The 13,322-nt window shown below is 47.1% G+C and overlaps 1 protein-coding gene and 1 long non-coding RNA gene across 8 annotated transcripts in view; one reads left to right on the top strand and one right to left on the bottom strand.

Annotated features, from left to right (window-relative positions):
- Nucleotides 1-2,576: 2,576 nt before the first annotated feature.
- LOC310757685 lies at nucleotides 2,577-6,727 on the bottom strand. 3 transcript variants are annotated; one of them, XR_014545409.1, is made up of 3 exons: nucleotides 5,101-6,627; nucleotides 4,109-4,178; nucleotides 2,577-3,502 (listed from the first exon to the last, which is right to left on the bottom strand). It is a non-coding gene; the product is annotated as an uncharacterized lncRNA (long non-coding RNA). The 3 variants fall into 3 exon arrangements; XR_014545408.1 differs by lacking the exon at nucleotides 5,101-6,627 and adding an exon at nucleotides 6,636-6,727 and having other exon boundaries at nucleotides 2,577-4,178; XR_014545410.1 differs by having other exon boundaries at nucleotides 2,577-4,178; nucleotides 6,354-6,627.
- FLNB (filamin B) overlaps nucleotides 6,671-13,322 on the top strand; it is an 83,658-nt gene continuing 77,006 nt past the window's right edge. The window contains exons 1-2 of one of the 5 annotated variants that reach the window (XM_083602826.1): nucleotides 6,671-6,912; nucleotides 6,966-7,465. In XM_083602826.1, coding sequence (XP_083458952.1) covers nucleotides 6,991-7,465 — 475 coding nt within the window. In that variant the 5' untranslated portion in view covers nucleotides 6,671-6,912; nucleotides 6,966-6,990. Of the gene's footprint in view, nucleotides 6,913-6,965; nucleotides 7,466-13,322 lie in introns of those variants that run through there. The other 4 variants (XM_083602825.1, XM_083602827.1, XM_083602823.1 and 1 more) reach the window with 4 other exon arrangements.

Here is a 13,322-nt window from a genome sequence, read left to right as displayed (position 1 = left end):
CATCTTTAGCGTACTTGCACTATGGAATAATCTCAGTCAATTACAGTCGTACCTCTGGTTAAGTACTTAATTCGTTCCGGAGGTTCGTTCTTAACCTGAAACTGTTCTTAACCTGAAGCACCACCTTAGCTAATGGGGCCTCCTGCTGCTGCCGCGCCGCCGGAGCACGATTTCTGTTCTCATCCTGAAGCAAAGTTCTTAACCCGAGGCACTATTTCTGGGTTAGCAGAGTCTATAACCTGAAGCGTATGTAACCCGAGGTACCACTGTATATATTTTGGGGGCATGGGGATCATAGCAGATATGAGAAAACAGCCTTCCCTTTGTATATTTGAATAGCATTGCTAAAAGGGAGAAACTATTAGGCTGCAGTCTTATGCACACTTCTCCCTGGAACATAGCCCCACTGAAGACAGAGTTTCCAAGTAAATGTGAATAGCCTTGTGCTGTTAAGAAGTGGAGGTCATATTTACAACTAGACTTGACTACTGCAAGACATTATGCATGCCCTTGAAGATTGCTTAGAATCAACAATAGATTCAAAACGTGGCAGCCAGGACCAGAATGCAGTACTGTCTGCTTGGAATGTATCTCACCAGCATTATACAAAAATACAAAAATAAAAAACTCCACTGATTCCCAGTTTGCTTTTCATTTCCCAGGCATACTTTGGGACGTGTTTTTCTTTTATTTTCTTGGTGGAGTAGAAGGACCATAGTTCAGCAGTAAAGCACATGCTTTGAATGCAGAAGGTCCCAGGTTCAAACCCCCCTATTCCTTTCTGAAACCCCGGAGAGGCACAGCCAATCAGAGTTGACAATACTAAGCTTAGATGGACCAATGGCCTGACTCAGTATGAGAACCTTCTTCTGTTCCTGTAAGGCATATTAAGAATGAATTAAATAAATTTAATTTAATGAATTAAAGGAAGAAAGAATTCGAGATGGTTTGTTTTAGAACATAGCATCTGTCTTATCAATATTACAAGGTATGATTACTTTCTAATTGATCTTTGTCCAAAGTTAAGACCTTTAAGTAGCTACCTTATAACCAGAATACCAAGGAGGAACTGACAAAAGTAGCCAGTGAGTCCACCTTGCAAAAGAGATTGCAAACCAAAGGGCAAGCATTCAGGTTGTATATAGCACCATGACTTTATAAGGCATTCCTTTTTTCCTTCCATTCACCAGCCACTGAACATTCACAGGGCTGTTGCTCAGATTCAGGGGAACCTGGACAGGAATTTTCAGTGGGTACATCAGAAAGTACATATTCCCTTTCTGGGCATTGGATTCCTCTGCCAGCATGATGAAAGCACCAAGGGCTCTTCCACGTATCTGGCAATCTTTGAGTGTACCTTTACACTCCATGGATAAGTTGCCTATTTGGTAGGTCATTATTATTCCTAGTTTACAAATGGGGAACTGATTCTGAAAGAAAGCAATTTTCCCACAGCTGACCAGTGAGATCATAGCTGAGTTACAATCATGGCATTCCAGATCCCGTGGGAGTGCTGTCTCCATTGGACAACAGCGAGTCTCTGCCCATAAAGCGAAGGCACATTAGGTTAGTTATTTATTTGGAAAAAAATATACCACTTTTTCCTCCAAGGAGCTCAAAGTGGTGCACATTGTTCTCCAACTCCCCAGTTTATCCTCACAACAACCCTGTGAGGTAAGTTAGGCTGAGAGGCAGTGACTGGCCCAAGTTCCCCAGTGAGCTTCATGGCTGTGTGGAAATTTGAACCCTGGTCTACCAGGTCATAGTACAACACTCTGATGGCCATCAAAATCTTTAGCTTAACCAGCTACGTACCTCTAGTGCAGGCTTCCTCAAACTCGGCCCTCCAGATGTTTTTGGCCTATAACTCCCATGATCCCTAGCTAGCAGGACCAGTGGTCCGGGATGATGGGAATTGTAGTCTCAAAACCTCTGGAGGGCTGAGTTTGAGGAAGCCTGCTCTAGTGCAATGGTAGTCCATGTGATGCCCTCCAGATGTTACTGGAGTAAAACTTCCATCAGCCACAGCTAGCATGGCCACTGGCCAGGGATGATGGAGGTGATATACCAATAACATCTGGTTGGCACCATGTTGGTTACCACTGCTCTGTCGCTATGTACATGTTATTGGCTTGAAACACAGCTATGTCGTTCTTTTTCTCAATTTGGATTAAAGCTGCTTTGGCGGAAAACACATCAAAACATAGTATTTAAAAAAACAAACCTCTAGCATAGATATGAATTGTGGCTATCACTGTGCGTATACCACTTCCCAAACTAGTGAATGCAGAGTAAACAGAAGTTTGTGTACAGCTTAAGTGTATCAATATAATGATAAGTTGGAGGGGCTCTTCCACAATGGCAGTCTATGAATGGATGCTCCTCCAAGGAACATACAGGTTAATCCAGTTAAATAAAAATATCAAACATACACAGATTCAGAAAAAATTGTGAGAACAGATGCAAAAGCTAAGCATAAAATCTAGATATTTGAAATCAGTGGCTGGTAGATTCTATAGCTCCTATGACATACATACTTTCTACTGTTATCAGATCAAAAACTTTTTACTAAGTACGTGGTTAAAAGAAACTTTATTTATTTTTACTTGCTGATTCCATCTCAAGTCTTGGGTGTTTTGTGTTAATGTTTCATAACGCTGGTTACCAGCAGCCTACACCAAACATCCCTCCTAACAACAGTATAACTATAAAAGCAGTTATTTCCCCCTTTATAGGAAGAACCAGAACAACCAGCCGAAGTATCAAAAGGCCATGCGTAGTCATGAGTTGCAGCTGGCAGCTAGCTGCATAGTTGCCTATAAGCCATTTACTGTGCTCAGTTTATCGAATGGGTGGGCCAGCCCCTTAGTAGGTTATTCATACTTAAAACAAAACAAAAATCCCACCTTATAATACTTTTACTTTTAGGACAATAGCAAAAGTAAAGTTTAAATTCAGGCACTACCCATAACTGCTCTGGAGTTATTGGAATCTGGAGCAGGGAACCATAATATGACCCCAACTATCACTGGGGCTTGTTTCTGAGAGGCAACAGTGGCTCTTCCACCACTTGACAGCTAGTCTGGCAGGCAATTAAAGTTCTCCGGCACCTGCAAGTCCTTCACTGCTGGTGATGGCTAAGGCCCCAATCCTAATCCCACTTACCTGGGAGTAAGCCTCACTGAATTCAGTAGGGTTTACTCCTGAGTAGGCATGGTTGGGCAGCATCCTGGCCACAATAAGAGATAATGCTACAGTTCATCCACTGATTAATTCTGTTTTCCAGCAACTGCTGGGAACATGAACCTCCCTGCCAGGCTTGCTCCGATCATAGCTCTTTCCATGGCTGACAAGTCTTCCAAGCGTCTCTGACATTTGCATTAGTTTGGAATCTGCTTCTCCCTTCCTTCCCATCTCGGCAGCAAGCCATTGTGCTGTGGCCAAATCTGGATGAGGGGCAAGGCGCTGTAAGTTTGCAACAAACACTCCACCTTGAATCAAACTGGAAAGGCAGGAGCATGTGTCATTCTCACAGTGCCAATGGGAATCTATGAAATATCCACAACATTGCACTAAAGTTGGTTTCCTCCATGACCCAAAACACATTGCTTGGTCTCTCAACCCCTCTGTCTCCATAAATACATTGGACTTGGCATCAGCTCAGAGGGCACCTCACAGGCATTGCTCTTCGTGGCATTTCAATGGCTGGCTAGGAAATGCAATTACTGTTCCTAACTATCATGATGACAGGAAAGGAATTATCCAAGTATGACATATTCTCTTTAAATCTCAGGGAAGGGCTTCTGGAAGCACACCAAAAGACATTGCAGATGGGGGCTGCTGGAGTCCTTTCCGCCATGCCTCCCCTAACGTGACATGCGCTGTTTGTGGCACAGGCCACTTAGCCATATGCTATGATGTGTACATCCGTTATCTTGGGGATGTGCCAGTTACATTTATGGCACATAGCTCTTCTTTCCTGTTTTGTGGTTGAGCAAATAGCCACAGTCAGATACACAGTGCTTTTGTGACTAACACAACCATAGAAAGGAAGTTTCTGAAAGAAGAGGAATCTGAGCTCATGATTCAAAAAGCCAGTCGCCCTTACCAATAAATCCGAACGCAGAACAAGCTCAAAAAGGACCAAGCCCACAGCCAGAATTCTTGTGGTGAGAGTCCTGGAGGATAGGAAATTGAAGAACAGTCAGAACATAAATACAGGTAGACTAATATATTTAAGTGTCTAAGCGAGCATTTGGGTAAAAAAATAAGAAGCCTGCTAACTGAGAAGCACAGCAAAAGTCTACAAAGAGATAGTTTATTTCCACTTCTTTTAACTTCCCCCGCCCCATCCCTCTTTCTTTCTAGTGCAGCCTTCCCTCTCTCTCACATGAGCATCCTCAGATATTTTCTTAGGGTGGGTATTTTTCCTGGGGTGGGGCAAAATAAAACATTGAAAGGGTGGAGGAGGTGAATTTCTCACAAACAAAATGAGAAGAATGGTGTTTGCATGCTTTGCCTCAAATCTCAGGTTCCAAAAATGACAAACTTACTTTAGTAAAAAACCATGAAATCTGGGAAATCTGCGCTTCATTCCAGGGGCACCAAGGAAAGCATGGCACCCATGGGTGGTGATCCCTGCATTAGAACATCCAAACACGGCGCTTGGCTGAAAAGGCAGGCTGATCCTATACACATTTCCTATTAACAGGGGAAGGGTTTGTAGCTCAGTGGTTGAGTATGAAGAAGTTCCCAGATTCAATCCCTTGCATCTCCAAGGAGGAGTGGGAAACCCAGGCCTGAAACCCTGGAGAGCTGCTGCCAATCAGTGTGACCAATCATGAGCTAGATGAGCCAATGGGCCATCTTGGCATAAGGCAGCTTCTTATTCATTCCAGGCAGAAATGAAAGTCAACGCTTTCCCACTGAACTTCTCCTAGTCACAAAGTTGTTAAAGCACCGGGGGGGGGGGGGATCCAAGCCCATGTAGGATTGGTATTCACTTGTGTAGACCACTAGGTGTTAGAGACTGTTCTAGAAGGCTAGAAACTGTTGTAAGCTAGTGACATTTTTTTATGATTTAAAACAGGAGGCTTCCACCTTGACTGATTTTCCAGCTTGTTCTCTCCCACGCCCTCTCTGCAGCTGGCCACACCTCCTCACTCCTTGGTGGCTTCCAGCTCATCATATCTTAAAGCAGGAGTGCACAACCTTTTGGGGGCACATTTAGAACAAAACCCCCAATGAATTGCTCTGGGCAGGAAAACACATATTCCACACAACGAAATCTGACAATGCTTCAGAACCTTATTTGTGAAAGAGTGACAATGACCGACTCTCCCCAAAAGAAATAAAAAACAGACAAAGAAACAGCAGGCAACCACCTGAAAACAGCACTGAAAAGCCTCCTTACACACAAATTGAGAGGAGCAGTGGGCCTTGCCTGAGGGTGCCAGGGTGCCTACAGGTGCCATGTTTGGAGACCTCAGTCTTAAAGGAAATTTACCCTCTCCAGACTGACAAAGTGATGGGTTGTGGATGAAAGTGGATTGTGCTGTGATTCATCACTGCTTCCATATTCTTGGGGAAGACCTCCTGGGCAAGATGCCCCCAATGGGCCTACCTCCTCCAGCAGGCCTCCCCTCCTTGCCAAAATTGACAAAGGAAGGCATGGGGTTCAGCTGTGGGCCCTTACTTGGATGTGAGCCTAACAGTGCTGTTCTCTGATGTTGATCCTACATGCATGAGACTGTAAGAAAAGCCCTGCTTTTCTTATGTTCCCTGCCTCTGGCACGGGAGGTAGAACAGAGCCACTGATGGCCATGAATTTGGACGGTCCTCTTTTAAAGCCATCCGAACAGGTGGCTGTCACGGCATCCTGTCGTGACCTTGGGGGGCTGGCACCGCTACTCTTTTTTTGTTGTTGTTTAGCTTTAAAAGCAACGGCAGAAGAAGACGGAGAACCAAAAAATTCAAAGGAGAACATGTGCTCCTGTGGTCTCACAGTTGCATAGTTGTGAGGTGATTCCAGCAGATACAACTTCCACAGACAGAAACAAGTCTTTTTTCTTATTCAGAATTACATGTACAGTATGTCCCCCTTTTCCTGAAAGGACCTCAAGGCTGGTTTCTCCCCACATTTTATCCTCACAACAACCCTGTGAGGTAGGATAGGCTAAGAGATAGTGGCTGACCCACGGTTATTCAGTGTGCTTTGTGGCTGAGTGGGGATTTGAACCCTGACCTCCCGCCAGGCCCTAGTCCTGGGCATTCACCACTACACCACACTGTTGCAGGAACACACCCCATATAGGTGGTGCCATAAACCTGAAACTTAAAAGCCTACTAAATACCTTATGGCAAAACTTCCATAGATTAGAGCATTATTAACCTTTAAGGTGCCTGTGCCCCAATATTATTTGACATTTCTTTCACGCAAGTGTTATTGGTGGAAGAGATTTGAATCTGGGCATCCCAAAGGAAAAAAGTTAAAACTGGGCGGCAGTAGGAGGTTTCACGGGCCTGACAAAACCAGGAGTGCAATGGAAGGGGGCTGTCATGCGTTGTGCGCAGCGCCTCCGACGGGGGTGGGGGGCAGCGTTTTCTTCTTCTCCCCCCCCCCCGCGCAGTTGTGCCGCTCCGCGTGCTCCGCCCCCTCCCTGGCTGGGGTCCAATCCCTTGGCCGCCGCGGGGTATATATAACATCTCCAGGCGCAGACGGCGCGCAATAGTTCCTCTCTGCAGGATTGTTTGGTGGCGAGCACGTGTGCGCTCCGGAGGCGACGCTGGGCTGGTGGAGCCGGGCGGCTGGGGTTGCCAAGCTAACGGCGCTGTTCCTTCTCTTCCCCTGTAGGTTTCGCCGCTTGTACACTTGGCTGCGACCCAGAAGCAGCAGCGCGAGGGAGGGAGCCAGCAAACCAGCCTCGGCGGGCGGGTTGGTCGGCCTGCCCGCTCATTACCGCCAGGAGGAGGCGGGGCGGCGGCCTCGACATGAGCACGCAGGCGCGGGGCCAGGCTGCTCGCAGTGACTGGAGCGGCGGCGGCGGCAGCAGCAGCAGCTTGCAGCCTCAGTGGCAGGAGCAGCAGCAACAGCACCAGCAACATCTCCTCCACCACCTTCCTTCTCCTGCTCCCTTGGGCCGCAGCGACCTCGAAGGCGACCCCGCCGCAGCCATGCCGGTGACCGAGAAGGACCTGGCCGAGGACGCGCCCTGGAAGCGGATCCAGCAGAACACCTTCACCCGCTGGTGCAACGAGCACCTCCGCTGCGTGAACAAGCGCATCGGTAACCTGCAGTTCGACCTGAGCGACGGGCTGCGCCTCATCGCGCTGCTGGAGGTGCTGAGCCAGAAGCGCATGTACCGCAAGTACCACCAGCGACCCACCTTCCGGCAGATGCAGCTGGAGAACGTGTCCGTGGCGCTCGAGTTCCTGGAGAAGGAGAACATCAAGCTGGTCTCCATCGGTGAGCTTGTGGCGCGCCCGTCGGGGCTGGGCAAAAGAACGGGGACGCCTAGGCGGGCGGGCGGGCTTCCGCGTGTGGCGAGAGCAGCGCTTACGGGCTGCAGGCTGCCTGAGGGAAACAGCTCAGTTTCTGCATCCCCGGACCTCTTTAGTCGGGCATGGTACTTCGTTTCAACCCAGCCGTCCGGGCACCTCTTGTGCCTGGGGGTTACGGCTCAGGGTTTTGGGGGCAAACTCAAACCAGCTCGTCTGTTCGCAGCTGCGGGGAGGTGCCTGAATTTCTCCCGGCGTGAGGAAGGCAGAAGTGGGGGCAAAGCGCCTGGCAGTGGGTGCCCCGTCGAGTTGCCGCTCCGCTAGAATAGCGAGCGGGTGGGCGGGCGAGGTGGGCGCGGCTCTGCTGCTGAGCGTCTTCCTGAGGCGCCGACGAGCCCCCGGGAGCCCAGCTTGGAGGGAGGCTGTGGGGAGGAGCCGCCCAACCCGACCCTCCCGGGGCGGGTACCTGCCGGCTTGTTGCACCCTGCGAGCTTTGAAACCAGCTCGGCTCTTAGCCTACCGCCCGCCAAAGGAGGATCCCTAAGCTGTCTAGAGCCCCCCCCCACTTCTCGTTCTCTTAAGTACTGTTGTAAAGCACGCGGGTTGGGAGGAGGAGGAGGGACGCCCAGGCGTCGGGTGTTTGCATGCTCTCTTCCCCCACCCCAATTAATGGTGTCTCCACCATCTACAAACTCCCCCGTCCCCGGGCTCGCATTGAACCGTAAACGGGGCCTGAGCCTAATCCTGGGAAAGCGGAGAAATGGCTGGCGCTGCTCAGACAGGATTTCCTGAGGTGCCTCCCTCCCAGCAGGTAGAGCCACTTCCTTTTGGCGGCAAAGACCGGTTTCCATGCTGGAGGTTTCTGAAAGGTTTGAGCTGTATAAAAGCCCAGTCTCTGATCTGAGACCAGCTTCTTCTCTGCTTTCCTGGGAGAAGCAGGCATTGGGCTGAACTTGGTTCCCGTTTAAAATTAAAGATGGAAAAAGAGCAGCTGCAGGGCTTGTGGAGATAGTTTGCAAAGCAGTGCTCTGCTCCTCAAGTAGCATGTCAGGAAGAAAACCCAGCCGGCCTTCTCATTTTATTCTCTGGAGAATGTGGTGTGGCCAAAATGCGCTGTGCTGTTGGTTCTGTGCACGAAGGATGCAGTATATAAGGAATGCTAATAATATCTTGTTAAATTGTTTTAATACCTTAGCAAGTATTCTGACGTGTCTGGATTTCTAAAAGTGTGACTGTGATAGTACATCTATTTTAACCATTAGGATTTGACATTAAGACTAATTTGGTAGACTACTCACACCTATTTTTTCAGTTGGCACTGCTGTTGAGTCAGCTGTGACTAGGTTCTTGGTTCAGTGGGACAAACTGCAAAATGATAGGCTATGTATGGTAGTCTGGGTATACATAATTGACACATCACACCTATAAGGTGTTGTGCACTATTAACTAGTCACCTATCAAAGGGATAGCTGCAGGAAAATACAATCTTGTTGAGCCCTTAAAGACTGACATCCTGATGGCATAAGCTTTTGTGGACTAGCCCACTAGATTAGATGCATGGTGTTATCCTGAGTTGCAGGTACATATGCAGCATGTGTTGTAGAATCGAAGTGTGAAAGGATCTCACGGTCATCTAGTCCATTCCTCTGCGAATACAAGAAACTGTAAAACCTGGTATTGGGACTCCCTTAAAAATTGTCCATGGATAATGACACTCCATATTTTCTCTTTTGAAGCTGCATTTTTCCAAGCTTACAAGTTGGGAGGTGGTAGTGGTAGAGAGGGAAGATACTAGTCAGCTTCAGTCTAGTCAAAAACCATTTGTAAAGGACTAGATGGCATTTCAGAAGCTGTGATTAAAAGGCTGCCAGTGTCCTAAGCACAACAAACTTCCAAGATACAGTTGAACCATAGAATGGATAAATGTAGTCTGATTACAATAGCCATTAATTGTATAGAAAGCTCTGCAGCTAAGTACTGTTGCTTTGACTGTGTTTATAGTGTCTTTTGTGTTGGGAATCTTTTCTTGCAAAATGCCTAACTTGTATTAAAGGAGGGAATAAATAATGCAAAATAGCACTAGGAGGTGTTTCTGGATAATATTGCATGGATAGAATGCCAGCTGAAATTATCGAGAGGCTAAACCTGATGCCTTGTGGACACCTGTAGTATATACCAAGAATGCAGGATATACTTCACAACAGTTGTGTTTGTGAAAACATGTAGGTAGTACAAACAAAATATTTTACTGTGGCTTAGAAATGTTAACTATAAAAAAATCTTAAATGGCTTTTTCAGCAGCTGAAGCGACACCATCAGCGCACCCACTTTTCTGCTGCCAATCACAATTCTAAAGTGACACAAAATTGAACACTTCTGCTTTTAACAGCTGCATGAACCTTTGCATTTTTTCTGGGAAGTAAATCAAAGGGGGATAATTGGGAGTGAATGTGCATAGCCTGTTGGGTCCATAGAGCATGAAAGCAGGAAGGGGTCTTGCAGAATTAGGTTTTTACCAAGGCAGGCCCATACCCCTAAGGCAGAAAAAGCGCATTATCCAACTTGTCCGTGAATGTTTATGGATGAAGGTTATGTGATATTTAGGGAGGAAATTATGCATCTACTAGCAACTGCCCATAATTCCCATTTTAAGCGCAGGAGTTGCAAATGTGGTATCAGTAAAGTGGCAAATACTCCTAAAACATTTTCACAAAGATAAACTTAATTGGCAGGGTTTTTCTGGGCAGAGACTTCATCCATTGGCCAAAACCCAAAACAAAAAATCTCTGCCACCAAGCAACTTGGTAACCATTCTCAATGATAGTTTAATGCTCTCAGTTGCAGATGCAGCTTTTTTCAAGGCAGTAATGGATATATTTTGGGAGCACTGAATGCTACTCTGAACCTCCAACAGAAATAGTGGGGGCATGAGTATAAAGTACATCATTTGCAAATGAAGGCAGCTTTCAAACTTTTAAAAAGATGGGTTAATAGCAAGTGGTTCTCATAGCCAGATCTTGCTGTGTTCTCTATTAGCAGCCAAGTAGTAGCACAGAACTGGTGTGTTAACAAGCAAAAGAAAATAAAACTAATACCTGCCTGTGGGAGCTGAAATCTAACTTTCTAACAATTGTTGCCCTGTTTGGAAGTCTGTCTGAGTTTTAACCGGGGAAGTAACTTCGGTTCTCTCTGCAGTGGTGTCTCTGGAGTATAGAACTATGTTATGAGCAAAACGTGACCTTGAGTTAGAGACCTGAAACAGAACTTCAGAGACGTCCTGTCTGTGTAAATAGAGTTGAGGCTTCAAGGAAAAGTATAGGAGAAAAGAATGTTGGTTCTCTGTATGTAACCCATATGTTTTGAAGCACGGAAACCTTGCTGAGCTCTGAATCAGACTCCTTGTGGGAAAATACCTTTGACAGCTGTTGCAAACTTGCTTTTCCAGGGATTACTTCACTCTGATTTCTTTTCAGTTTAAATATTAACAGCAGAATATTGTTGGTGCAAAGCGCCAACAGAAGTAACAAGCAGAATAATGTGTACTCCTGCAACTAGTGCTGCTAGTTTCAGAAACCCCATTAAAAACTGTTGTGGTGGGTGGGGGAAATTTTGCCTTTCACTAGACAAGGCCCCGCCCGTCCTGTACTGCCCCTGGGAGATGGCAAGCTGCCTCTTACAAGTTGGTACTCCAATGTCTGGGCAAAGCAGGAAGTGTTAGGCTCCTGCATGTGTGGATTACAGTACATTCTATGTAGCAGCCATATATTTGATTCTATCAGATTTATTGCAACATGTTTTAAGGAAAGTTTCTGAAATGTGTGCCCTGGGTGAGCTTAATGATAGCTGTGTTCTCCCTCCATTGTTGAAGGAAGTACGCCTTTGAATATCAGTTGGTGGGAGTCATAGGTGGGGGAGAGTGTTGTTGCGCTCAGGACCTGCTTTCAGATTTCCCATAAGCATCTGGCTGGCCATTGTGAAAATAGGATGCTGGAGCAAGTGCTCTTCCCAAATATCCCGAATTCTCCAAGCTGCTTTAAATGCTAACATGTCATGTCACCTAAAGAGAGGCATAAACTTATTGTCAGAGCTACCCTAGGTCCCAGCTCACAAAGGACCAACGCTGCTTCGTTGTTAAGTACAAAAGTCTTTATTGAAGTTCAGTTTCACTTCCAAAGCCGCAGCGCGCAGCTCTACGTCTCAACCGTTAGACCACTGATGCTCCGTCTGAGTCTCCTCCCCCTTGACACCAATTTAAGATTCTAGCCTTGCTCCACCTTTTCCGCTGCTCTTTCCTCCTCTGGGTCCGCCTGCCCGCCGGGGTCTCGCCCTTTCTAGCCTCCTCTGACGCAGATTCCCCTGAGCCTTCTCCCTCCCTCCGGCGGGCTTTAGGAGCTGGTTCCCCATCCGGGTCTCCTGCTGTCCCGCGCGCCTGCACATTTGAACTTGGTGCGCGCGCCCAGCCAGCAGCTTTCCTCCTGACCGTTTCACTGCTGCTGTCACTGCTTCCCCCTTCGGGGGGGCTAGCTGCAACTGACCTCCCTTCCGTTCCTCCACTCTCCGATGGAGGCGTGGTCAGCCCTGACTCCCTCTCTGGAGGAGACGCTGGCCCTGACACATGTGACTCTTCCCCCCCACTACGCTCTGGTGGGGAAACTGGTCCCGATCCTCCACTGCTGTTTTGGGGTTCCCCTCTGGCTCCTTGTTTCTGGTGCGTCCCCCCTGGGACCCCCCTTGCCCTGACCATCAGCGCCCCCTTCTGGGAATCTTCTGATTCGCTGGAGAAGCTCATGGAATCTCTCGGGCCACTGTCATACTCCCCTACGCTGCCCTCGGATTCTTCCCCTTCGCTCTCCAATTCCTCTCTCCCCATTGCTCCTGCTCCCGATTCCCTGACACTTATCTTCGGGCCAGGGAATCGCAGAGGTATAATTTGGTGGCGGCATCATTTTGATACATTCCAAAGGATTAGAGATCAAAGGATCAAGCTTTGCTTTACAGCTGCTTTAGCTTCACCTCCTGTGAGGCACAAGCAGGCTGATGGACTATCCTCCTTCTTGTAGGTATTTTGTCACTCATCATGGGACAGGAAGGGTCAAAAGTTCCTGTGTGGTCTTGGAAGGCATTCTGTGCCATAGCTAGAACTTGAACACGAAATTCCATGCATGTTGCCTCCCAAGTTAAATCTCACTGAGTTCACTGGACTTTGCCCAGGTATAGGATTGCAGCCTAAAGCAAAGTAGGGGAACTTCAGAATCTCATGAAGGTTCCACCAGCATGCAGCTATACCTCCGATTCAGTTGCTGGAATAGGTTATCTTATAAAAGAATCACCTTGCTTGAAATAGGATTGAGCCTCAGTGTGATCTATAAACTTGCAACTTGTTAGGAAGTTCTTACTGAAATCTTAAGTACAAACAGCCCTACTAATTTTGCTCCAGGTGTTTATGTTCCTGAATCGGATAAAATCTGGCATTGCTATGGATAGCCCTGTTCAGCGGTGCTTAGGTCTAAAATACCGCATTTCAAATATAAGTGCATCACAATAATCTAAAGAATACCTTATTTTGTCACCCTCTTTCTATATTACATTGCAATACTGAAACCTTAAATATAACTGCCCAAAACCCTTCCCTGAATGATCATCTCCCTAGTGTCTTGTAGCTCATGTCTAGATGCAGATTTACGTAATGAATTGTTCTCTGCTAAACCGGTAGTGGTAGCTGGAATTTAGACTCTTACTTAGTAGCATATACCTCAATATTGAAAGCTGCTTCAGTCAACAAGAGACATATGAATCCTTTTTTGGAAGATGCATAGTTAAGCACC

Source organism: Podarcis filfolensis (assembly GCF_964270895.1).
Source record: "Podarcis filfolensis genome assembly, chromosome: 2".
NCBI classification, from domain to species: domain Eukaryota; kingdom Metazoa; phylum Chordata; class Lepidosauria; order Squamata; family Lacertidae; genus Podarcis; species Podarcis filfolensis.
This window is presented reverse-complemented; position numbering and strand designations above follow the sequence as displayed.